The sequence below is a fragment of the Drosophila tropicalis genome, unplaced genomic scaffold (genome assembly GCF_018151085.1).
Source record: "Drosophila tropicalis isolate 14030-0801.00 unplaced genomic scaffold, ASM1815108v1 contig_39, whole genome shotgun sequence".
Taxonomy (NCBI): domain Eukaryota; kingdom Metazoa; phylum Arthropoda; class Insecta; order Diptera; family Drosophilidae; genus Drosophila; species Drosophila tropicalis.
In genome coordinates, this window is record NW_027172851.1 from 210440 (window position 1) to 232946 (window position 22507).

General features: G+C 39.0%; 5 protein-coding genes and 1 long non-coding RNA gene across 8 annotated transcripts; 3 read left to right on the forward strand and 3 right to left on the reverse strand.

Annotated features, from left to right (window-relative positions):
- Positions 1–355: 355 nt before the first annotated feature.
- LOC137572602 (uncharacterized) lies at positions 356–762 on the reverse strand. The gene is made up of 2 exons (XR_011031709.1): positions 688–762; positions 356–614 (listed from the first exon to the last, which is right to left on the reverse strand). It is a non-coding gene; the product is annotated as an uncharacterized lncRNA (long non-coding RNA).
- A 5904-nt stretch (positions 763–6666) lies between these two features.
- Positions 6667–13029, forward strand: capt (adenylyl cyclase-associated protein 1). 2 transcript variants are annotated; one of them, XM_068284321.1, is made up of 7 exons: positions 8943–9195; positions 9733–10255; positions 10333–10457; positions 10923–11253; positions 11315–11862; positions 11925–12442; positions 12500–13029. In XM_068284321.1, exons 1-7 carry the CDS (start codon positions 8958–8960, stop codon positions 12581–12583), a joined length of 2367 nt encoding a protein of 788 aa, XP_068140422.1. In that variant the 5' UTR covers positions 8943–8957; the 3' UTR covers positions 12584–13029. The 2 variants fall into 2 exon arrangements, with proteins under 2 accessions (XP_068140423.1, XP_068140422.1); XM_068284322.1 differs by lacking the exons at positions 8943–9195; positions 9733–10255; positions 10333–10457 and adding an exon at positions 6667–6788.
- On the reverse strand, positions 13001–13768 carry Vps29 (vacuolar protein sorting 29). The gene has a single exon (XM_068284323.1). It carries the CDS (start codon positions 13679–13681, stop codon positions 13133–13135), a length of 549 nt encoding a protein of 182 aa, XP_068140424.1. The 5' UTR covers positions 13682–13768; the 3' UTR covers positions 13001–13132.
- Positions 13769–13853: 85 nt separating this feature from the next.
- Positions 13854–15171, forward strand: Tfb4 (transcription factor B4). Its single transcript, XM_068284348.1, has 4 exons — positions 13854–14166; positions 14228–14423; positions 14483–14901; positions 14963–15171. The coding sequence occupies exons 1-4, from the start codon at positions 13937–13939 to the stop codon at positions 15033–15035; spliced, it is 918 nt and encodes a 305-aa protein (XP_068140449.1). The 5' UTR covers positions 13854–13936; the 3' UTR covers positions 15036–15171.
- Positions 15172–15618: 447 nt separating this feature from the next.
- Positions 15619–17413, reverse strand: l(2)10685 (5-methylcytosine rRNA methyltransferase l(2)10685). Its single transcript, XM_068284347.1, has one exon. The coding sequence runs from the start codon at positions 17216–17218 to the stop codon at positions 15701–15703; it is 1518 nt and encodes a 505-aa protein (XP_068140448.1). The 5' UTR covers positions 17219–17413; the 3' UTR covers positions 15619–15700.
- A 464-nt stretch (positions 17414–17877) lies between these two features.
- LOC137572580 (sialin-like) lies at positions 17878–19998 on the forward strand. Of its 2 annotated transcripts, XM_068284332.1 has the most exons (4): positions 17878–17897; positions 18190–19218; positions 19279–19565; positions 19633–19998. In XM_068284332.1, exons 2-4 carry the CDS (start codon positions 18237–18239, stop codon positions 19819–19821), a joined length of 1458 nt encoding a protein of 485 aa, XP_068140433.1. In that variant the 5' UTR covers positions 17878–17897; positions 18190–18236; the 3' UTR covers positions 19822–19998. The 2 variants fall into 2 exon arrangements, with proteins under 2 accessions (XP_068140433.1, XP_068140432.1); XM_068284331.1 differs by lacking the exon at positions 17878–17897 and having other exon boundaries at positions 17934–19218.
- The last annotated feature ends 2509 nt before the right edge of the window (positions 19999–22507 follow it).

Consider the following 22507-nt stretch of genomic DNA (forward strand, 5'->3'; position numbering starts at 1 on the left):
ACAATTTGACAGTTTTTTTTAGCCGGAAACAGCTACTTTCAGCTATAGTCCCGCTAAAAACATAAATTTTCTCTTGTTATTTACATAAAAACTACGAAATAAATCGCCAAGGCGCACCTGAGGTTGTGCTCGTGGATTTTTTCTCTTTCGTATGATACCAAATTTATGTAGTTTAAGTTCGTTTTGGTCCCGAGTAGCTTAAGTAAATATTTGCCACGAAACTATGTACATACATACATATGTATGTGCATGGGCTTGGGTCTTAAGCCTATTTTTACACAAGTAAAAGCTAGATCACGTTAGCTTCTACCCTTTCCCTTCCCCTTCCCAAAAACCAAAAAGAAACAACAAAAAATTCCTGGAATTCTAAAATGATGTATTTAATTTTATTTTTATTCCAAATTTTCGGCGATTTCCGCAATCTGTTGCGTTGTTGGTGTTGGGGGTGGTGGTGGCAGTGGAGGTGCTACTGCTGCTCCTGGTGCCTTGGCCACAGTGACCGCCTTTAAAATGTTGTCCGCCTTCTTTTTGTGGCGGACAATAAATCTGCCAGTCATTTTTTTTGTCTTGGGGGGAGCATGGGGCTGTTCACCCACTTCACAGATGGTGACGTTCTGAAGCGAAAAAAAATAAATGCAAGTATTAATCGGACTATTTTATATTTTTTAAGTGCACAAATTTGCTTACACAATTTTTCATGAAGATGTTTATCATGTTTCACGTTTCCTTCGCCTTTCAAATATATATGAAATTATTTAGAGCTGACACACACTATGATTGTATTTATATTGTAATTTATCGGAAGCTCTATATTATCGATATTATGGCTATCGACATTTTGAATGTTGAATATTGTTTGCACCGTTTACATTTATGCATTTTTATTGATAATGTTACGCTATTGGGTACTCAATCTTCATTGACCCGTGTTTATGGAGACCAGATTTTAAAATCTTTACTTTTCCCGGTAAAACCACACCAATGGGTTTGATGTTGTACCCAACTTCTCCAACTACATTAACGAATCCATTTCCGAGAGACCCAGCAAATAGAATCAACTCCAAATGTGCACATAATGTATTTATTTTTAAACTGGGCGCAGGAATCATCGGAATATATTGCAATCTGTGAAAAATCTCCATAAATTGTGAGCCCCGGCCAAGAAGAAGACATGCAGGAAAAATTGTTACCTGGTGGTAGCTGCAATAAGTAATTTGTATTCCTTTTTGGTGAGCTGGCTTAGATTGAGCTCTTTATTTTTGTGCCTTAAAGTTAATTTTGCTGAGTTTTTTTTACAAAGAAAAGAGCTTTAAATGATCGTAGCTTAGCTCTATTCTACCATCCAAATCAGATATAGTTGTTTCGTACAGAGGTATGTGTATCATTTGCCATTGCGCCATAGTCATGTCGTATAGCTCCTAAAGGAACGTTGGGTGAAGAACAGTGACCTATAACAAAAACTTTGTTACTATTATAAAAATTAACTTCATAACAGTATCATTTTTTATACTTTCTTCGTCTCCTTGTTGAGCATTAGCACCAAACGAAGGACCTCAGTGTTGCAGATGATAAAAAAACCGATCACAGAACTTGACAACATCAAAACAAATGTTGACACTTGTGACCAAATGAGGGGTATATTCTCCTGCAAACGTGCCGAATGGCCTATTATCATATAGGTATGCTAGTCATATCAGATATATCTGGATCCGCAGATGAAATATGTCTAAGAGAGTATTGGAAAAACGTGGCAGTTAAGCTTAAGCTGGCCAAATCGCTTTTTCGTCGACAAAAATTATCAGGCGAAAAACTATCTTGCCAGAAGGCTTATTATCCCATTCATTACAAACGCTACAACTTGTGCACTTATTGTGACGCTAACTTGAACATAATAAAAACTGAACTGATACCAATTTTTTTTAATTAAACTAAAAAGTATCATTTATGACGTCTACTATAGGCAATAATGGATTCAAAATAGTCTATTGAAATATCTGCGGAATTGCCAACAAATAAGGCGAATTTGAAGTTTTCATTCAGTGCCACAAGGTAGCCGGAAACCAGTGTTTGGCAAGAAGCCTTACGACGATGTAAAATAATTTATTACAACACAGAGTGGTCTACTGGATGCAAAAATTGATGCAATAATAAATTCCTCGTAATTATTTATTTCAGAATTTTGATTAAAACCAAAATTTGTGTTTATTTGCGGTAAGCACGTTGTGACACATTAAACATTGAAATAATAATAGAAATAAAACTTTTTCAGTGTATTCTACGGGCTTTTCCAAGATAATGCAACTTTGCAACATTCAAGGAGTCTGTTCCAGATTCTGCTTTACAACCCAAAACATCAACAAGTAATACTTTTACAGCTTGGGATCTTACAGATGAAAGAGGCCCCAAAAGATATCCGAAAGCACTTCAACATTGGAATTTGAAACCAAAAGAATAGAACTTCGAGTCATCGGGATTCCGATTCCAGTATTAGCAATGATGTAGAACACGAAGAGAAAGTTCTAATACTAATGAGTCAGAGTGAACATAATGATTTTTGCCGGGCAATTAACTTGTCTCTAAGCCAGTCTAAGATGCTTGGTTTTCATTTTAAACATTTTTTTATTGGATCCAATGACACGGAAAATCGTAGCGTTACTACAACAATGTAAATGGCTTATACGATGAGAATTGAAAATGGGTTCGCTGTAAGAAAAACACTTGATAAAGACAAAGTCTTCATACTACCATTGCATGTGGAACTCGCATAAATTTTAGCCAATTTAACAACAACGAAACAACAACATCGGTTTACAGGGAGCTATTGTAACGAATGTAAATGAAATGAAAACTAGTAGAAACATACATACACATTAAACATGAAGTTTTTAAGAAAGAAACACGTCTAATTTAGTATAGGGTAACACGGTTCTTGAATTTCACACATCCCCCGTTAACACGATTCTTTCGATTTAACACGAAATATAAAATCGAGGAATATTCGGCTAAATAAGTAAATATTTACCAAAAAAAACATTTGCGTAATTTTTACCCTATTTCGATTCATATAAAGGGAAAATTCAATTTGAACAGTTTTCAAAGATTCGAACTAGAATCAAAGTTATTAGCAGCAATTGCATGCTACTTAGAACACTATTTTCTTCTTAGTCGCTGTTTTTATTTTTTTTTTTTTTAGGCCGGCTATATATTGGGCGAATAATTTGTTTTCCAAAGATGTTTTCACAAGATATTACCAAAAAACAAAATATTTCTGCGTTCTGCATGTGATTATAAAAAGTCATTTGCTTATACCAATCTTTGATTTATAACGCATCGAACTCGAAGATAAAAAATTAAAGGATCGTATTAAGTTCTAAGTTATCGTACCATTTAGGTAGGCTTTTGCTTAAAATGTTTAAAGTTCTTACGCCGATATACATAAAAAAAATATAAATGGAGTACTGACTTTTGACTGACTAGCTGAAATTATATTAAGTTCAAATTAATCGCTAATGATTGATTAATTTGTATCGGCCAAGGCACTCCAATGCTAGGCTTTTGCTTAAAACTTAAAAGCTTTCTGAGTCGACGACTAAAAAATTATAGTAAGGAATTCCATTGGGTAGCACTATATTTTGAACAGGCCAAAGCGTGGTTACTGCTATAATCCCTTTAGCAAGAAAGCGCACAAATGTACCTTCTACTTCTCATGGCAAAGGCGCATTCGATGGAATTGCTGGCACAGTTAAAAGGCACGCATATAGATCTAGCCTACAAAACGAGAAAATACAGAAGTCCGGAATGGGCCAGACAATTTTTCAAGAATATTGCGATTGAATTTTTTTACCAAGGAGGACCACACTATTCATGAGAAAACTTTTAAAATTAAGAAAATTAACAAAAAAAAACAACATTTGTGCAGCCCGGGAAAAAAGGCGAAATCTTACCGATGGCCATTTTGAAGAACTTGCTTGAGAATGTTTCTACTAGGAGTTTTTCGCTCCAAACTTAAAAAAAAAAAAAATAATAATTTATTTGAGAAGCTGACGTTAGTTCGCAAATATGGGCAATGTAATTGTTTATACGATCAAGGAATGTCAAAGTGTAACCGGCAACGTTCCTATTAGGGGCAGAAGTCGAAATAATTTTTTTAGAAAATACTTTTAGGAGGAAACTACGCCGGTATATAAAGAAAGTAGCAACTTGTATTGAGTGTTACAGTTATCTGAAGTGACTGCGATGCTGAGCTAAGCAAGCAAACCTATTACCAATATTTGGACCATCCAAATGATTGAGAGCCACAACAAAAACGGCAGCAACGGCAAATTGAGCAGAAGGGTCTATCCGCAATTTCTTAATATTATACTATTATACTATGTCTCTAACGGATGCTCAGTCATTTAAAAAGCTATTGGCATGACACTTGGTATTTAAGCTGCATATTTGAATCCTAAAAGAAGTTTTTCCTACCACTTTGAAAATACTGATACGATAAACTTTTTATAAAAATATTTCATAAAATTCTCACGCTTTTTAATATTTGCAAATTTATCATTTATTATTTTCAAAATTATTTTTATATATGTACATACGTACTGAAATGGAGACATGGGAGCTGAAGGATGCAGTACTTTCCATTTCTGGTAAATGGAAATATGTGGCTCATGAAGTAATCAACTTTTTATCATTCACATACCCTTCGAATTGTGATGATGCAAGGTGCAACCTGATATTGTCAAACTTTATTCCAAAGGTGAATATCCCTTGAAATCGCAACAGACTTCTCTATGGAATATACGGGATCACGGTTTTATTTTGCTTGCATCCATTTATAAAGAGAATATTTATAATGTTACTAATGGAATATTGATGAAAATTGATAAAGATATTGATAATTGCTCTGGTATATGTAAAGCTGGAAGCTTCGAGAAATGCTTCAGCCGTCTATGATAAGACTCTATTGGAAAAACAGGTCAAAACTAGTCCACAAAAACAAAGACAGAATTAAAAAGGTCTGAAGTATGGAAAAAATCGAATAGTTGTCAATCTTTTATTAATAGTATGCCTAACCGGGTGGGAAAAGTAATGGTAAAATAAAGGTAAATACATTGAATATAGTTGGTTAATATTATATATGTATTATATATTATATTAATAAAACAAAAATAGATTGTTAGTGATTTGAAAACCAAAAAATTAAACATAACTTAGTCAATCGAAGTGTACATATTATTTTAATTAAGCACGAAATTCGGCAATTGCAATATTTTTTTATCTTTTAAAAGTTCTTTTTTTTCATATGGTTCTTTATTTCTACTAAATAATTTGTATGATAAAATAATTTATGAGAAAAAGTTGACTTGTTGTTGCGACTTCTGTTGGAACCAAATGAATAATGACATGTAAAGTATTTTACTTTCCATGGAAGTAGAGCTGGAAATAGCAGCGATGAAAAAAATCGATAGGTCGATGATGAATCGACTTACTCGATATTTCAGTGTTGGAAAGTGAAAAAATCGGCTCAAGCTAGATTTTAGTGCTGGCAAGCACAATTTTTTATTTGGCAGGTTGTTTGAATATTGTATTCTGGGTAAATGTTTACTACTACTCGAGATTTCAGTGTTGAAAAGTCGAAAAATCGGGTAAAGCTAGATTTTAGTGTTGTCAAACGCCCTGGTAGCCAAATATTTTAATCTAAACTCTAAAGTCGAGGAGTATTCTAAACTATATTTGTTCTATAAAATCAAGAAATATTGTAAACTCAACAATATTTTCGTTTCTTGAGAATAGTGCGAACAAAATATTCAAAAAGCCCGCGAATTCGAGTATCCAAAATTCGGCATTTGGCAACACCATCTCAAAATTGAACAGATTGTTTTAGCCAGAAACAGCTACTTTTAGCTATAGTCCCACTAAAAATATTAATTTTCTTTTGTTAATTACTCAAAAACTACGATATAAATCGCCAAGGCGCACCCGAGGAATTTTTCTCTTTCGTTTGATATCAAAATTATGTAGTTTAAGCGCGTTTTGGGCCCTGGTAGTAGTAGTAAACATTTACCCTGGTTCTTAACCTAACCCCGCTACTTATCGCCTGATCTTACGGCTTATTCCTTAGACCCAGAGCCTGGGTCAACAGCGTTTTGACCGCTGGAGACTTTTCAGACTTAAAAAAAAAATCCCTTTATAATTTAGATTTGCCCAACACTACAACCCCCCATATTCCCCGACTTGCCCACTATTATCTGCCCCTATTTGGTATTATCAATAGATCCATACCGATAGCCTCAGAACTGACCATAACAACTTTTCCCAATTTTAATTATCAATTTATTAAATTTAAACTAAAAAAATATATTATCAGTGGAATTACATTATTAATAAAAATTTGAACGGTGTACATAAACATCATATTTATAAAGTTTGCTTTTATTCAGTGTTAATAAATTGTACAGTGAAATAAAGGAGCTCGGCGGAATAAGTTTTTTAGTTATTTTATTTAAGACAAGGCTGAATAATACTCCAAGAAACTTAAATTACTTGGTAGTTTCTCTTTTTGAAAAGGCGCCAAGAAAGAAATTACCCGACTGCCAACATTTTATTTTTAGTAACACTATTTTGCAACTTCTAACATTTTCCCAATTTCCCACTATTTTTCCTTATTATTTGCCAACACTAGGCACCAGCTGTCACAATTTGCCGGTCGTTTCTGTGTCTATCCGTTCGCCGTCGTATTAACAAATAAAAAGAAAAAACACGGTGATATTAAAGTTATTGTGCAAAACGAAAAGGTGAGTGTATTTAATAAATAATTAAGATATTTGTGCGCCTCAATGCTGCCCCAAGTGCCTGGTGTCAATGTAATTTGGGTTGGGCTCCGCGTCAGTCAGTCTGTGTGCCTGGAGCTGCATTTTGTGCGTTTGTAGTTGTATTGCGAGTGGTGGGTGTGGGTGATTACATATATATGTGTACATATATGTGTGTCCAAAAAAGTATATGTATGTATGTTGCATGAAAACTAATGATTTATAAATCCTATGTACATACATATATACATATACATATGCATACATACAAATGACAGCTGTGACTACTCTGCTAAGCAAATGTGAAATGGTGAAGCGGTTGGAGGGGCAGGGTTGGAACAACAAAATATCTTGGCTATTTTTGTGTGAATCATTTTGTTTGTAAATTTAAACTCACACACACACAAGTGTCTTGAATGTATTTATAATGATGATTTCACATATATTTAACCAATTCCATTTCATTGAAACCTAAGTGCTTAATATTATAAATATGCATAAACATATGTACATATGTAAGTATACGTATGTACATACATACATATGTACATACAAATGTGCATTTGGATGGATTCCCTCAATCCACTGATTCTGTCTTCTTTGTTAGGAGATTTTTTATGTTGTGACTCATCGCGTAGTATGCTCGAATGCCCCACCTGTCGTTGAGGTTAATGTGGATGGGGTGACTCAAAATGTTGCTTGAAAAAAGTATTATCAGCAAAAGAGATTACAAGTTGTGTTGGTTTCCGGCATAATTTCGGCGTAAGAGTTTGAATTTCTACTGGTTTGTAATTTGATACATCCATACATTCATACGTAGATATATGTATGTACACACATGCATATATTTAGTTAACGGTAACATCTTCTGCAGACATTTAATCTCTTCTGCATTTCTAGTTTGAAAACACGCATGGGCGAAAGTTGCTTGAGATTCTCACTCTAATTGCCAACCAACCAAACAAAAACAACTTCGGACAGAAAAAATGAGAAAATCTATACAAGAGTCGACTCTAACATATCCTTCACTGCTCATGAGGATTTTATGAATTGAATAAAAAGGAGTATTCTTATGAGGACTCATTTATATATATTAGGCTGTATATACTACTACTGAATGCTTAATCTTGTATAATAATAATAAGTTGTAAATATTTAGATTCCTATATATATGTATGTACATACATATGTATACATACATACATATTTAATTATGTAGTTTTTGACCAACTTTGACTTATTGCAGTTTTGAGATAACTTTTGTTATTTTTGGTACGACTTTAATTTACTTTGTATAAACGCTGCAGGGTATAGAAAAAAAGAAGATACATATGTCTGCGCAGCAGCTGTCCCACAACTCTCTTACGGGGAATCAAAACTCTCTTTTTATGGAGCTTGAGCTTTCTCTGCAACAGATGCACCAACTACATGCAATCAGTAGCACCGGGAGAGGAGGCGGCAGAAAGAGAGGCAAAAATGACTTGAAATGCCGTTTCATGGCCAATTCATTTTCTGTCCCGAATTGGACAAAGCTTCGTGTCATACAAAAAAAGGAATCAACTGCAAACGTAAACAGACATACACACACACACACACACACACACATACATATACTTACTTGCTTACTTACTAAGCCGGAGCTAATGCTCTCTGTTGCTCTCTCTTAAATGAAAAGCTACAGAGTATTCCTCTTTATCCTGTGCGTTGCGCACGCTTAGGGTGTGTTCCAGCAGCTGTAGCAACATTTCAGTTGACCCAGTTGAGGGGGGGACGTTTTCTAGCTTTTCTTTTGGTTAAAGTTGGGAAAATTGTGTTAAACATTTTCCTGCGTGCGTATAAGAAAACTAGAAATTAGTCAACAGTGACTTTCTACTGTGTGCCAATCGATATTAACAAGGCGAAGCTGAATTAAGTATTTTGCTTTTTAATGCCTGCTACTGATGCTCTCAATATTGTGATCAAAACTAAATCTGAGAAAAGTATCAAAATTAAATACCATTACTTACATAATGATGTTGTGCTTCATCGTCAGTAACTAAAGTACACAACAAGAAATACACAAATCGAACCAGTGGCAAAATGTTTTCTTGCTGTCGAGCCAATCCCAAAGCAGGGAAAAAGTCCAAGAAGAACACTAAGAACGGCGAACCCACCATGGAGAATAACGAAGTCGTCGACGAGGAGGAAGCGCCATCGCCAAACCAATCCAGTGAAGTGGAAAAGAAGGCTGTGCCGCAAAACGGTAATGTCAAGCTTGAAGACGACATGGAAGTCGGCGTCTCAATGTCTCATCCAGAATTACCCAAGGACCATGATGACAAAAATGATGATAATGATGATGATAAAGATGCTGTCGTCGAAGATGTTACAAAACCTTCTCAAACACAAACTGGTATTGACATGAATATATTTCTAAGTATACACAATTCACGTTCCTTGTTCAGAGCCGCCGCCCGAACTCATCGGCATGATGAAGGAGGCGCCGCACTGCTAAATATTTATGTCGTTTCTTTATATTTTGTTTCCACGCTCGGCTTCTTGTGTTTTGCTTCAGTGTCAGAGAGACCTGTAACTGCAAATGACCAGTCCAGTAAACCAAATAGACTTACACTGAGCTTTTATTTATCTCATTTCCTTTTTACTTGTAAATTGTTGTTTCAAACAATTAAGCCAATTAGAATTAGAACCAATAAGATGGAGATCCTTGTAATTTGTATTTTTATAATATTGAATAGTTATTGATTTTGTGGGCAGGATGAAACTTACGGAATTATTTCTTGTGTATTGCTCAGAAGCAAACTTATTTTTCATTATCCGCAAGAGAGTTCTTCGTTTTGAAGGTCAATACTAATCTGATACTATTTTCTTATCTGTGAGACAATGGAACTCTAATACTAATTATTGGTTTAATTGCTTCACATATGTGAAGAACTTACCAGGGATACGGATATAGCCACTTCGTCTTCCCCGATTCTGCAACCTTCCGTGCGTTCTACCCATTCATCTACATCAACAGCGCCTCCGGCATCGATGACAAGTGCTGGAGATGACGACGACAACCACCACGACCAGAGTAACCATAATGTCAACGAAGATTCGATTGGTTCCCTGACAAAACAAGCGACACCACCGCTTCCATCTGTTGTTGCGCCACCGACAAAGAGCTGCCTCTCGAGGCACAATTCCACGCATCATTCCATCAAGAAGAAGGTCAACATAAGCAATCGTGCCGAGATTATTGAGCCGGATCCACTGCCGCTGCTCTTGCTGGCAAATCAGAATAATAACAACAATTCTCTGCTCGATGACGATGAGGTATTCTCCGATTCGCTGCCGCCGCCGAAGCGAGAGAGCATGTGTGCCCCATATATTGAGGGTGATCTGATATCGGAGACTTTGGCATTTGCCCACGGACTACCCGCCTGGTTCGACGACGAACGGCTAAATGAGATGTATGAACTACAATTTGATGTGTGATTCCTTGTGATGTAAACTCTTCTACCTTGTTGTTGTCACTATCATCCCTTAGCGGCTGCATTGAGCCACCTGTTACACCAGTGGGACGCGATGAGTTGGAGCTGAAACGGCAACGTCTTTACACGGAGCTGTTACGAGCCGCCCATGCGGCCGTAGAGCACAGTGTGGCAGTGCGTGGTAAATGATGAACTTCTTCATCATTATGTCGCTTAGTTTGTTCGATGTGAAAATTCACAGAGAGCCTTTGAATTTCGTTCTTGTTACCGTCTTTGCATGTGGGCGTTGTCCAAAAAACTTTTGTTTTTACCCCCCTCATATACATATATTGGAAAATATTTGGTTTCCTTTAAGTACTTTTTAGTGCACAGCACAGCACAGTGTGTATATATGGATGTATGTACATATGTATGTAGATTTTTTTGTAGTCACAGTTGTCAAATGTTGTCTCATCATGATCATCATTCACACCAATGTGACTTTTGGTTAATAAATCATATTTTGTGCCCCTCCATTTCTTTTAAGGGGTTTTTTTTCGTCTTATTTCTCCTTTTATCTTCGATTAAAGCACCTCTTTTAAACTCTTTTTATACTTATGGACGCATAAAAATGAAATCAAAACTAATTAATCTTGTGTTTCCATAGATAACGAACCCGACTCGAAAACCCCAACGGTTGCTGTTCAGCAATTGGAAAGCATTTGTGAACGCCTGGAAACGTTAGTAGATCGCTTGGAGCGCACACTAATCGCGCCATCTAACACGCAAACCCAATCCGAAGAACCGCCAAAGCCCCCGTTGCCAGAGACTACTAATCCGTTGCCTTCGCCACCTGCTCCCTTGGTCAGAAGTGCGATCATGAGTGTTGCCGGCTTTGAAGATATTGTTGCGGGACCGTTGAGCCAATATCTAGCCAATTCCGTAAAAATTGGCGGCGATGTTGCCCAGCATGCTCAGTCAGTTAAGGCAGCCTTTGAGTAAGTATTGGAACATAGTTTGCTGGTTCGAGACCTAATATGGTGTCTTCTATTATTTTAGTGCCCAATTGCAGTATGTGAAACTGGCTACGCAGATTGCTCAGCCTCCGCAGCCGAAGCAAATGGAGTTGCTGAAGCCAACGTCGACGCAGATTAGCGCCATACAGGATTTCCGTGAGAAGCATCGCTCGTCGCCGTTTTTCAATCATCTCTCGGCAATCAGCGAGAGTATCCCCGCTTTGGGCTGGGTTTGTGTGTCGCCCACACCAGGTCCTCATGTCAAGGAGATGAATGACGCCGGCCAGTTCTACACGAATCGTGTGCTGAAGGAGTGGAAGGAGAAGGATGCCACGCATGTGGAGTGGGCTCGGTCATGGGTTCAAACGCTGACCGAGCTGCAGGCGTACATCAAGCAGTATCATACCACAGGCCTTGTGTGGTCCGGAAAGGGAGCAGCTCCAGCTGGCGGTGCTCCCCCACCACCACCACCTGGAGGCATGCCACCACCACCACCCCCACTGGACTTGGATGCTCTCAAGCTGGATAGTGCCGGCGATGATCGTAGTGCGCTTTTTGCCCAAATCAATCAGGGTGCTGACATTACAAAGAGTGAGTAAAATGCGTGTGTGAGGAAGTGGAATCCATAATTACCGTTTCCCCTTTCTTTGTAGACTTGAAAAAGGTCACTGGCGATATGCAAACACACAAGAATCCTTCGCTGCGGACAGGACCAGCTCCTTTCAAGACACCAGCCACTTTTGGCGGTGCTTCTAAGTCGGCGGCCGCTGCCGTTGTGAAGGATCCCGTGTTCACACGTGATGGCAAAAAGTGGCTGATTGAATATCAGAAGAATAACACCGGTCTCATTGTGGACAATGCAGAGATGAACAATGTGGTCTATGTGTTCCGTTGTGAGGGCTCCACACTCACAGTCAAAGGCAAAGTGAACAACATTGTTTTCGATTCATGCAAGAAGTGTTCGTTGCTTTTCGACTCGGTGGTTGCCTCCGTGGAGTTTGTGAACTGCCAGAGCGTCCAGATGCAGGTGTTGGGATCAGTGCCCACAGTTTCAATCGACAAGAGCGACGGATGTCAAATGTATTTGTCAAAGGATTCGCTTGGCGTTGAGATTGTCAGCTCAAAGTCTTCCGAGATGAATATTTTATTGCCCGATCCAAGTGGCGACTATGTAAGTTCATATGTGATCCCTGCCGTGGAAATTTATTCACCATTTTCTCTCTTTCAGACCGAACTGGCTCTACCGGAGCAGTATAAGACCACCATAGCTGGCAAGACCCTCAAGACTGTGTGTGTGGACAGTTTGGGCTAAGTCTCATAAGAATCAATTATATCCGTAGCGTTCCCCCATCCATTCAGAGGAGCATTTGGCCAGCCGTTAAGCATTAATACATGTATTCTAATTTTAAGCAAAAAGTTTTATGTTTTTTGTCCCTGACCGATCTGGTACAGAAATTGTTGCCAAAATTTAAAGCTGGCCAATGCGAAAATTTATACACCACATTTAAATTAATTTAATTCAAATGACACGGGTGGGGGAGGAGGATGAGTCAGCCTAAAAGATATATTGTGTTTATATTGAAAGGAATTCTTAAAAACTGATAAAACACACAAAAACAAAAAAAAAACATTAAAAATCCGCACGAAATTCGGAAAATATTTGCACTCGAGCATGTCTAAGATCAAGATCATCATCTTTTTTATAATCTATTTAAATAAAATTTAAACATTTTTTATCAAATAAAAAAAGGAAACGTTTTTATTATTATTATTATTTTCTACATACAATTATATTTTCATTATAAAGCCAAGATCAGTTTTGAGGGGTTGCGGGTGCGGGGAATGGCGTATTAATACTCAGTTAGATCTTCTTGTACTCGATGCGTTCAACTTTGACCTCATCGCCAATCAACTGGTACACATATGTCACCACCGTCGTGCTCTGTATGTCCATCAATACGAACGAAGGCACCACATTTGTATCCAGCGGATTGAATGCTCCCGTTGCCGAACCGGGATTAATGTAGAATTTGTTGCCATGCTCATACGCCTCGAATTTGTACGTGTGGCCGGTTATTAGGATATCCACATCCAATTGCCGCTGTATTAGTGATAACGCCTCCGGGTCTCCGCGAGGCACCACCTGATGGCCATGACAGAGACCGATTCGGAATTGTCCAACTGTTACCACTTTCTGCTCCGGATAGCTGAGATTCTCATCGAAATCGCCACGCACTATGTGCACATCGTTGGCCAGCGATTTGAGATAGTCATAGGATTCCTTGGTGCAGATATTTCCGGTGGCCAGAATATGATGGATACGGCCCGGAACGAGGAGCTTTTTGAATTTCGCAGGGAGGCTGCTGCAGCGGTGCGGTATATGTAGATCACCGAGTACCAGAACGAGCATGTCCAGGCCGTTTTATCCTTTTCGCAACAACAAAAAAAAAACAGATTTCAATTGTGAAACGCCCCCACAAAGAAATAGTGTTACCAAAGACGGAACAAATGCTATCGATGTGGTATCGATAACAAAACGACATCTTGTACCGATAACCGATAACATATCGACATTTCGCACCGATAAACAAATCTAAGCCGGCTGGTTTTTTTTTAATTTTATTTCTTTTCCATTTTAAATTTGACCGAGAGAGGTTTGAACGAGATGGATGCGGCTGCCGACATAGGTACAAGCACGAAGGAGGTTAAGGAGTCGGAATCAAGCATTGACTTGCTGGTCATTGTGTTGGATACGAATCCATCTCAGCGCATAGTGCGTCAAAACCCACAGAACCTCACCCAAATCCTGGAGGCTATGATAGCCTTCGGCAATGCTCATCTGATGCAAAAGGCTCAAAATAAATTGGCAGTCATATCCTGCTCACATCACGCATCGTACGTTTAACTCTAAATTGCTTCAAATGCGCCTATAATTTATTTGGTTTCTTGTGCATAGGAATTTCCTGTATCCACTGCCAGGACGTCAGGTTGAAGTACGTCAGATTGACGGACAGTATGAGGTATTTAGCCAGGTGGAGAAGACAGTCAAACAGCAACTGGGTAATATATTGATGAATGCTCCTCGTCTGTCTGCCCCTTGTGAGAGTTTGTTAGCCGGGAGTATAGGCCGGGCCCTTTGCTACATATCGAGAGTAAGTTTGCATTTGATGGAATTAATTCCGCGTACAACTGACTGATTCCTGCTCTTTAGTTGCAGCGTAATACACCACCGGGGATTAAGATGCACTCTCGCGTTCTCGTTCTGACGGGCAGCAATGAATGCTCATCCCAGTACATGACATTCATGAATGTCTTTTTCACAGCCCAAAAACTGGGCATTGTCATCGACACCTGTTCCTTGGAAAATCCTGTCAGTCTATTACAGCAGGGTTGTGATATTACCAATGGCCAGTTCCTAAAAGTCACACAACTGGATGGCCTCTTACAGTATTTACTCTGGGTCTTTCTCCCGTCCCCCCAGATGCGTCACAAATTGGTTTTGCCGCCGCCACCCAAAGTGGATTATCGCGCCTCCTGTTTCTGCCATCGCGAGTTAATCGACATTGGCTATGTTTGCTCTGTCTGCCTATCAGTCTTCTGCAAGTATAGCCCCATCTGCACCACATGCCAGTAAGTACCAAGAAATCATTCTCTTAGTTTTTTTTAGTTTTTAATTCGGTTGTTCTTTCAGTACCGTGTTCAAGGCTCCAGCCGCACTGCCTCTTAAGGGGAAGAAAAGAAAGAAGACGGAAAAGCAAATGTAGTCATGAAAGTCACATTCGACGAGAAGTTCATAATTTTTTTTTTTTACTGTCTTTATCCCTTTGTAATGCTCTTTACAACTTCCCAATAAGCCAACCGGAAAAAAGACAAAATACATTACTTTAAACTGTCACCTAATTTTTGGTCAATTGTTTTTGTTGCTTTAGTATCTTGGTAAATCATTGTTAGAAACCAATCGTAACAATTCCTAATATAAACTTCAGCTTGTGTAACTAAAGGGTAAAAACTTCAATCTAAGCGATTGCAAAAAGTTAAATATGAAATCGGAGTTTAGTATATTGTAAAATAATTTTTGACCCAATTTTATGTTTTTATGGTCCTAATGCAAACTTAAAGATTAGTTTAGGTGACCTAATAAGAAAACTAATATTTGCATTTTAAAAATCGGAAAAGTATTAACCGAATTATAAATTCACAGTTATATATTTGCACCTATTTTCCCAAGACTGTATTTTCGCCAATTTCCAACCGATTTCAAAATTAAATATGTATAGGCGCAGGCCCATTTGCTGATTCCTCCTTTATGGCAGCTCTATCTTAAAAACAAATCTTTGTAAATTTAATTTTTTTTTTTTTTTTTTTTTTTTGTGTTGAAGATTAATTAAGCATAAAAAAAATATGTTACAATAATAATGAATTATTGACTTCAAGTATTTCTAGTAATTTTGCTAAAGTACATTGGGCCGAAATTGGCTGGCAGATATGGTACGACCATTTGACCATACTTTAGTCCCTTGGGTTGCTCGAACTTAAATATATCTGCGAAGAGAGTGACTTGTTGACTTAGATCCCTAACGGTAGTCGTGATCCCGTGATCGTTAAAGACCTTTTGCAGAGCCATGTGCACAACTCCATCATTTTGGACCGGTGACAGCGAGCAGGTGGAGTAGACCAGGCTTCCACCAGGACGCAGCAGCCGCAAACAATTTGCGAGAATGCCCGATTGGAGCTCGGGGATGCGCAGTCGCTCTTTAATGCGAGTTGGCTTAAATATGTTGTTGTCCTGTTGCATGAGCACATGGCGATCTGTGGTGCACGGCACGTCGACTAAAATTTTGTCGTAGCTTTCGTAACCGTCCAAGTTGCGGGCATCGCTCATGTTGAAGATTAGGCGCTTGCCTTGCCAACGTTCCTTATAGTCAAACAGGTACTCCTGCATGACGTGCTTGAGTTTCTTGAGGCGGGATTCCTGGACATCATTGCAAACCAAGTGATCTATGTGCAGGGTCTGCAGCAAGAGCAATGACTTGCCTCCAGGAGCCGCACAGGCATCCAGGACCCGTTCGCCAGGTTGTACCTGCAGGAAAAGAGGAGGTAGAATTGACCCACCATCCATAAGGAAGTGGGAGAGCACACCGGTGAGACACTTTTTGGGAGACTTAAAGTCGGAACAATTGCCCATCTCATAGGTGTAAAGTGCCAAGTGCTCTGGGTAGTAGAATGACGTCTCCGGCTCAATTTTCAGAGGAAAATCCACACTTGTCTGGTAGTATTTATAGTGCTCGGATTCCGCCACCCAATCCTCCATGCCTTTAATGCTGTTAGCCGGCATGTACTCATACAAACCTCCAGTGCCGAACTGGGGATCGACCAAGCGATCCTGTTCCAATTGCATGTCCTCTTCCAGTGCTTTGGTGAGACTTTGGTTATAATCCAAGTTGTCTTCCTTTTCGTCCCTTGTCAGGCGCTTCTCATCTTTGCCATAATTCAATTTGTGTGGCAGCTGTACCGCCGCACCATCTTCTCCAGCTTGTGGGTAAATGGCAGCGACTTCTCTTTCCTGTTGCTTTCGCAACAAAGCATCCAATTTGTCATCCATTTCAGTACTGTTTGCTACCGGCCCATCTCCTTGCACCTGGACCTGCGACTCTCGTTCCTGAGCCAAATGGATAAGTGACTTGATATTTATAGCCCCATCCATTTCCAGCATGCTGCATGTCTGCTCCGTGTCCCCGAAATTGTTCACCATGGCAATATACTTGTGCTCCGTCAAAAGAGCCGCTCTCATATTCTTCCACCTGCCCCCGTAAACAGAACCATAGAAGTCATCAAAACTATCTAGGGCCCGGTCGCAGTTGGTCTTCTTGTACTGAAGGACATTCCAGCGCTTCTTTCCGCTTTTCCACCTGCACGGTATCCAGCATATTTTCCGTACTTTCAGCATTTTTCAACAACAAATTAAGATTTCATGACCACCTTATTATGACACTCAGTAGCGGCCGGAGCCAATAGTTTAGTAAATATTTACTTAAGCTATTAGGGACCAAAACGAGCTTTAGTACATAAATTTGATATCAAATGAAAGAGAAAAATTCTACAAGCATGACCATGGGAGCGCTTTGCCGATTTATTGTTTGGTTTTTATATAATTAATAAAAAAATATTTATACTTTTAGCGGGACTATAGCTGAAAGTAGCTGCTTCCCGCTTAAAAAAGCGGTAAAATTTAGAGTTAGTGTTGCCAGATGCCAAAATTCGGATACAGCTGGTTCACAAATAGGCGGGCTTCAATAGTATTCAAACACGTCTGAGGTAGAACTCGTTATGGAATAGGTTCACGTTTCATTCAGTTACTTATGCATATCAATTTCATATGTCTGATGAGAGACTTTGGAATTCGCAAGCAAGTGCGAAAGTATATTAAATGATTATTATTTTCTTTTCACATCGGCACAATTAATAAAAATTGGGGTACTATTCCAGGAGCAGCATTTATTAAGCAGTTATTAGGATTTGAAATCTTTTGTCGACACGTTTGAAATCAATTTATGAGGGCGTACAAACACTAATCAAAGAAGCCCAAGATAAGCAACTCCCACTCGAATCGATTGATATACATAATTGTAAATATTGAGGCAGGCTGATGGAATCATAACAATTAGCCGATATAATTCATTTGTTACCCGTTAATTTTGGACAAGAATGAAAGGGAAAGGAAATGAAAATTGAAAATAAAGATTGATTTGTTTGTGTGTGTGTGTATGTGTGTGCCGGGGAGTGGTCATAATTGGGCCTGATTAGACCGGGAAAGAAAATGTTGGGGATGAGTGTCAAAGCGCGTGGAAGACATTCAACACTGACCCATCCCAAATTTCGAGACAACCAAATAATTTTTTATCATCCATTCGTCCACAGAACTTGCGCCGGCTCGCTACGTTTTGGCCCTGCTTGGATCTATTGGCATGGCCATTGTGTATGGCCTGAAGGTGAACCTCAGTGTTGCCATGGTGGCGATGGTGAATCACACGGCAATAAAGGCAGCTAATCTCGATCTGGAGCACGGACACTTGCAATTGAACGTATCGACATTGGCGCCTACCGAAGACTTGCCCGAGGAGTGTTTGCCACCGGGTGGACCCACCAATGTGACAGCTAAAGTTCAAGACGGACCCTTCAGTTGGAGTGAACCCCTGCAGGGCACCCTGTTGAGTTGCTATTTCTGGGGGTATATGGTCTCTCAGATTCCTCTGGCCCATGTGGCTGAGAATTTCTCAGCTAAATGGGTGATGTTATTCTCTGTCGCCATTAACGTCGTTTGTACCCTGCTAACGCCTGTCTTTACCAAACTTCACTACGGGGGTCTTATTCTGATGCGAGTCCTGGAGGGTGTTGGAGGTGGTGCCTCGTTTCCGGCCATGCATGTCATGATTGCGTCTTGGGCTCCTCCAACCGAACGGATGGTCATGTCGACTATTATCTATGTGGGCACTTCTGCTGGAACCGCCCTGTCTATTCTTCTAGCTGGTCTCCTGTCCGCCGAATGGGGTTGGGAATCGGTATTCTATGTCATGGGTGCCCTCAGTTGTATTTGGATGCTGTTGTGGGTGATTCTTGTACAGGATAATCCCAATAAGCAGCGGTTTATCAGTCCCGAGGAGCGTCAAATGATCACCAGTTCTTTGGGCACTGAGGAAAAGACGGAACATCATCCCGCCGTACCGTGGGGCAAGGTCTTCACATCGGTTCCCTTCTGGGCCATTCTGATTGCTCACACATGCAGCAACTTTGGTTGGTACATGTTCCTCATCGAGATCCCTTTCTACATGAAGCAAGTCCTCAAGTTCAATGTAGCCAGCAATGCGGCACTCAGTGCTCTGCCATATTTCCCCATGATCATTTTCAGTATTTGTCTTGGCAAGCTCCTGGACACACTACAAGCCAAGGGTGAGTTAATTCTCCACAGATTTTGTGTGAACTAATGCTGATCAAGTTTTCATTCTGCAGGAAAAATCTCGACAACGTTTGCTCGCAAAACGGCCACCACCATATGCACTATCATTCCTGGCATCTGTCTGCTGGTTCTTTGCTACATCGGTTGTCGTCATTATGAAGCCGTCACGGTGATGTCTGTTGGTATTGTTGCCATGGGCGCCATGTTCTCAGGCTTCCTCTCGAATCACATCGATATTGCACCCAATTTCGCTGGAACTCTGGTGGCTTTAACGAACACAGCAGCCACCTTGCCAGGCATTGTGGTGCCTCTCTTTGTTGGCTTTGTGACCCATGGAAATGTAAGAGCCCTCCTATGGCATCACAAGTGATTTCAACTAATTTGTTCCCTGCTTGTTCCTTTTGTAGCAAAACATTGGAGCCTGGCGCATAATTTTTGGTGTCACCATTGTTCTCTTCGCTCTGGAGTTCCTGGTCTTTGTGTTCTTGGGTTCTGGTAGCGAACAGTCCTGGAATAAGGCCGGCGTCCAAAAGGATCCCGAGGCTAAGGACGAGAAAACTCCACTGAAGGAAACTGCGCCCGTTGCCAAGCCTTAATTACAGGATCCGTCATCGCCGCTACTACCAAAAGCGTAATCGTAATCTCGTTTCCCATGATCAATTTTGCAATCTGCAATTCAAGATGACTTTTGAACAGAGCATGCACCGACTAACGGCCAATTTGACGGACGTACCACCTGGACTGTAAATAAATAATTAACTACCAATTACCAATTATATAGTTTTTAGTTTTTTTGCTATACCACTAAGTACGAGTATCTCTGTACCTCCAAGACAACTCATGCCCGCCTAATGTACTTAACACCCTAGATTTCAAAAGTTATCTACAAATAAAGAGATGTCGTAGTATTCAAAATGGTTTTCGAATTAATTGGTTTTAAATCTACATGCGTATACCGACTTCCACCTTCCTAAATGTATTCGTCGTAAATATTGTGATTAAACAATCTGTGGCTAATTTATCTATTTGGTTACATATGTAGATACATTTGTATATATGTTCGTACCATTGTGGCTATAAATATTTTCATGATAAGGAAACATATTGGAAGTCCATTTTGACAATAAACTGTCAATATCATAAACCAATAACATTTTTAGGGGTAAGTTATATTAATTATATTTATCTACTTACATAAACAATGAGTTTTGCAATTAAAAACCAAATAATATAATTAAAATTTGTTTAATCATCTCAAAAGCATTACCTAATTTTTAAAAGTGATTTTAAACATAATATTAATTTGTTCGTCGAATTAAGTTAATAATAAAATGGCTTCTATATGACCACCTAGTATTAACTTAACAGATTTTAAACTTAACCGTCAAAACAACCATAGTTCAAACCACGCGCCAAAAAAAAAAACAACAGACTGGCAATGGTGCTGCCATCATTTGCTAACACTGAACTTAGCTTTAGCCGATTTTCCACTGTTCAACACTAAAGTTTCGTGTAGATTAAGTGGTAAATATTTACCATACTTTTAGCGGGAATATAGCTGAAAGTAGCTGCTTCCCGCTAAAAAAAAAAAGGGTCAGATTATGAGTTAGTGTTACCAGATGCCACTATTCGGATACAGCTGATTCACAAGTAGGTGGGCTTTTCGAAACTTTTCCGTGAACTATTCTCCTACAAAATAAAACACTTTTCAGTTTAGAATATTTCCTGATTTCATACTAGTGCTACTGGAAGTTTTTCTTTTGGGCCCTAATGACTTAAGTAAATATTTACTAAAACAATACTTTATCATAAATGGCACATTTTGTTTGGTTCAATTTTGAAAATGAAAAATGGGCAAAAGTTAACAGTGGGTTGTGGACAAATCTGGCTATATTTACGTTCATGTTAGTTTCTATAACATTTCAGGTCGGGTGGCATCGCCAACATTTGAGACCTGTCACATTGGCACCTCATGCTGTTTTAGTGCAGTTCACTCAAGAAAATTATTCAGTCCATTCAGGAACCTTGAGGCGTATGAGACTCAAATTTACATTTTCCTTTTTTATTATTTTCAAAATATTTTAATTTCCGAAGAATCTCAAATTAAAATGATGCCTCTTAGGGAGTTTGTAATTGCATTATTCCATGGGTCCTATACGGTAGTCCAGGACCGTAACAGGGCTTCACATCTGTCGAATATTGGCTTAGGTTTACCATATGGGAGCCATTTTTAAAGTCCTGCACAGCTCCATCTGATAATGTGGCGTTTTGTTGGCAATTACGATGGTATTTTAATAGACTATTTTGAATCCATTATTAGCTATAGGAGACGCTATGAGATTGAAATAAGAGTGTTTTGAATTGATCTCGGAGTGTATTTATCCTGGTCTGTAGTATAAAGTGAAAATATACACTTCATTTAATTTTAAGAATTTTGGAATTCATTAACGTCGTTTTATATATTTTGGTATCAGTTTTATCAATCTGCTAGACATAAATAGTTCATCAAGCTGAAGCACTTTTTTAAATGCCTTTTTCAATGCAATGGTAGTATGAAGACTTTGTCTTTATCAAGTGCTTTTCTTACAACGAACCCATTTTCGATTGGCATCATATAAGCCATTTACATTGTTGTAGTAACACTACGATTTTCCGTGTCATTGGATCCATCCCGGCAAAAATCATTAAGTTCACTCTGACAAATTAGTATTAGAATATTCTCTTCGTGTTCTACATCATTGCTGCTAGTGGAATCCGAACCCCGATGACTCAAAGTTCTATTCTTTTGGTTTCGAATTCTTATGTTGAATTGCTTTCTTTTGGGGCATCTTTCATCTGTAAGTTTAAGTGCTTTGGGATACCTATTAAGACATCTTTCATCTGTAAGATCCCAAGCTGTAGAAGGATAACCTGTTCAATTTTTGCATTGTAGTTCGGAACAGTTTTTGTGACTGCTTGAATTTTCGTTACTTCTGTAACAATCAGTCTTAGGATAATTCGAAGTTCTCAACTCCTTTGGTTCCAAAGTTGCATTGTAAACAAAATGTCAAAATTTATTAAATATGAAATATACTCGTCTCGTCGTGCTGATCTAGCGTTGCACACTTCTGACCAAAATTAATATACCCTTTTTGCAAGGGTATAAAAATATCGACAGACTAACACATCGATTAATAATTTACTTAGCTTTGCCTTTGTTTATATTAACCCTTAGAAGTGAGCATCTTTCGAGTCATCTCGGAGTAAATCAAACTCCTTACCATCGTAGACACAGTCTTTCTC

Bases quoted from the DNA above. Each gene is read 5' to 3' on its own strand.
- capt (XM_068284321.1), top strand. From the start codon at position 8,958: ATGGAGAATAACGAAGTCGTCGACGAGGAGGAAGCGCCATCGCCAAAC. The intron at 9,196-9,732 runs GTATTGACATGA...ACATATGTGAAG, and splicing joins ACCTTCTCAAACACAAACTG to AACTTACCAGGGATACGGAT. The intron at 12,443-12,499 runs GTAAGTTCATAT...TCTCTCTTTCAG, and splicing joins CCGATCCAAGTGGCGACTAT to ACCGAACTGGCTCTACCGGA.
- Vps29 (XM_068284323.1), bottom strand. From the start codon at position 13,681: ATGCTCGTTCTGGTACTCGGTGATCTACATATACCGCACCGCTGCAGC.
- Tfb4 (XM_068284348.1), top strand. From the start codon at position 13,937: ATGGATGCGGCTGCCGACATAGGTACAAGCACGAAGGAGGTTAAGGAG. The intron at 14,167-14,227 runs GTACGTTTAACT...TCTTGTGCATAG, and splicing joins TCCTGCTCACATCACGCATC to GAATTTCCTGTATCCACTGC. The intron at 14,424-14,482 runs GTAAGTTTGCAT...CCTGCTCTTTAG, and splicing joins CCCTTTGCTACATATCGAGA to TTGCAGCGTAATACACCACC.
- LOC137572580 (XM_068284332.1), top strand. From the start codon at position 18,237: ATGGCCATTGTGTATGGCCTGAAGGTGAACCTCAGTGTTGCCATGGTG. The intron at 19,219-19,278 runs GTGAGTTAATTC...TTCATTCTGCAG, and splicing joins GGACACACTACAAGCCAAGG to GAAAAATCTCGACAACGTTT. The intron at 19,566-19,632 runs GTAAGAGCCCTC...TTCCTTTTGTAG, and splicing joins GCTTTGTGACCCATGGAAAT to CAAAACATTGGAGCCTGGCG.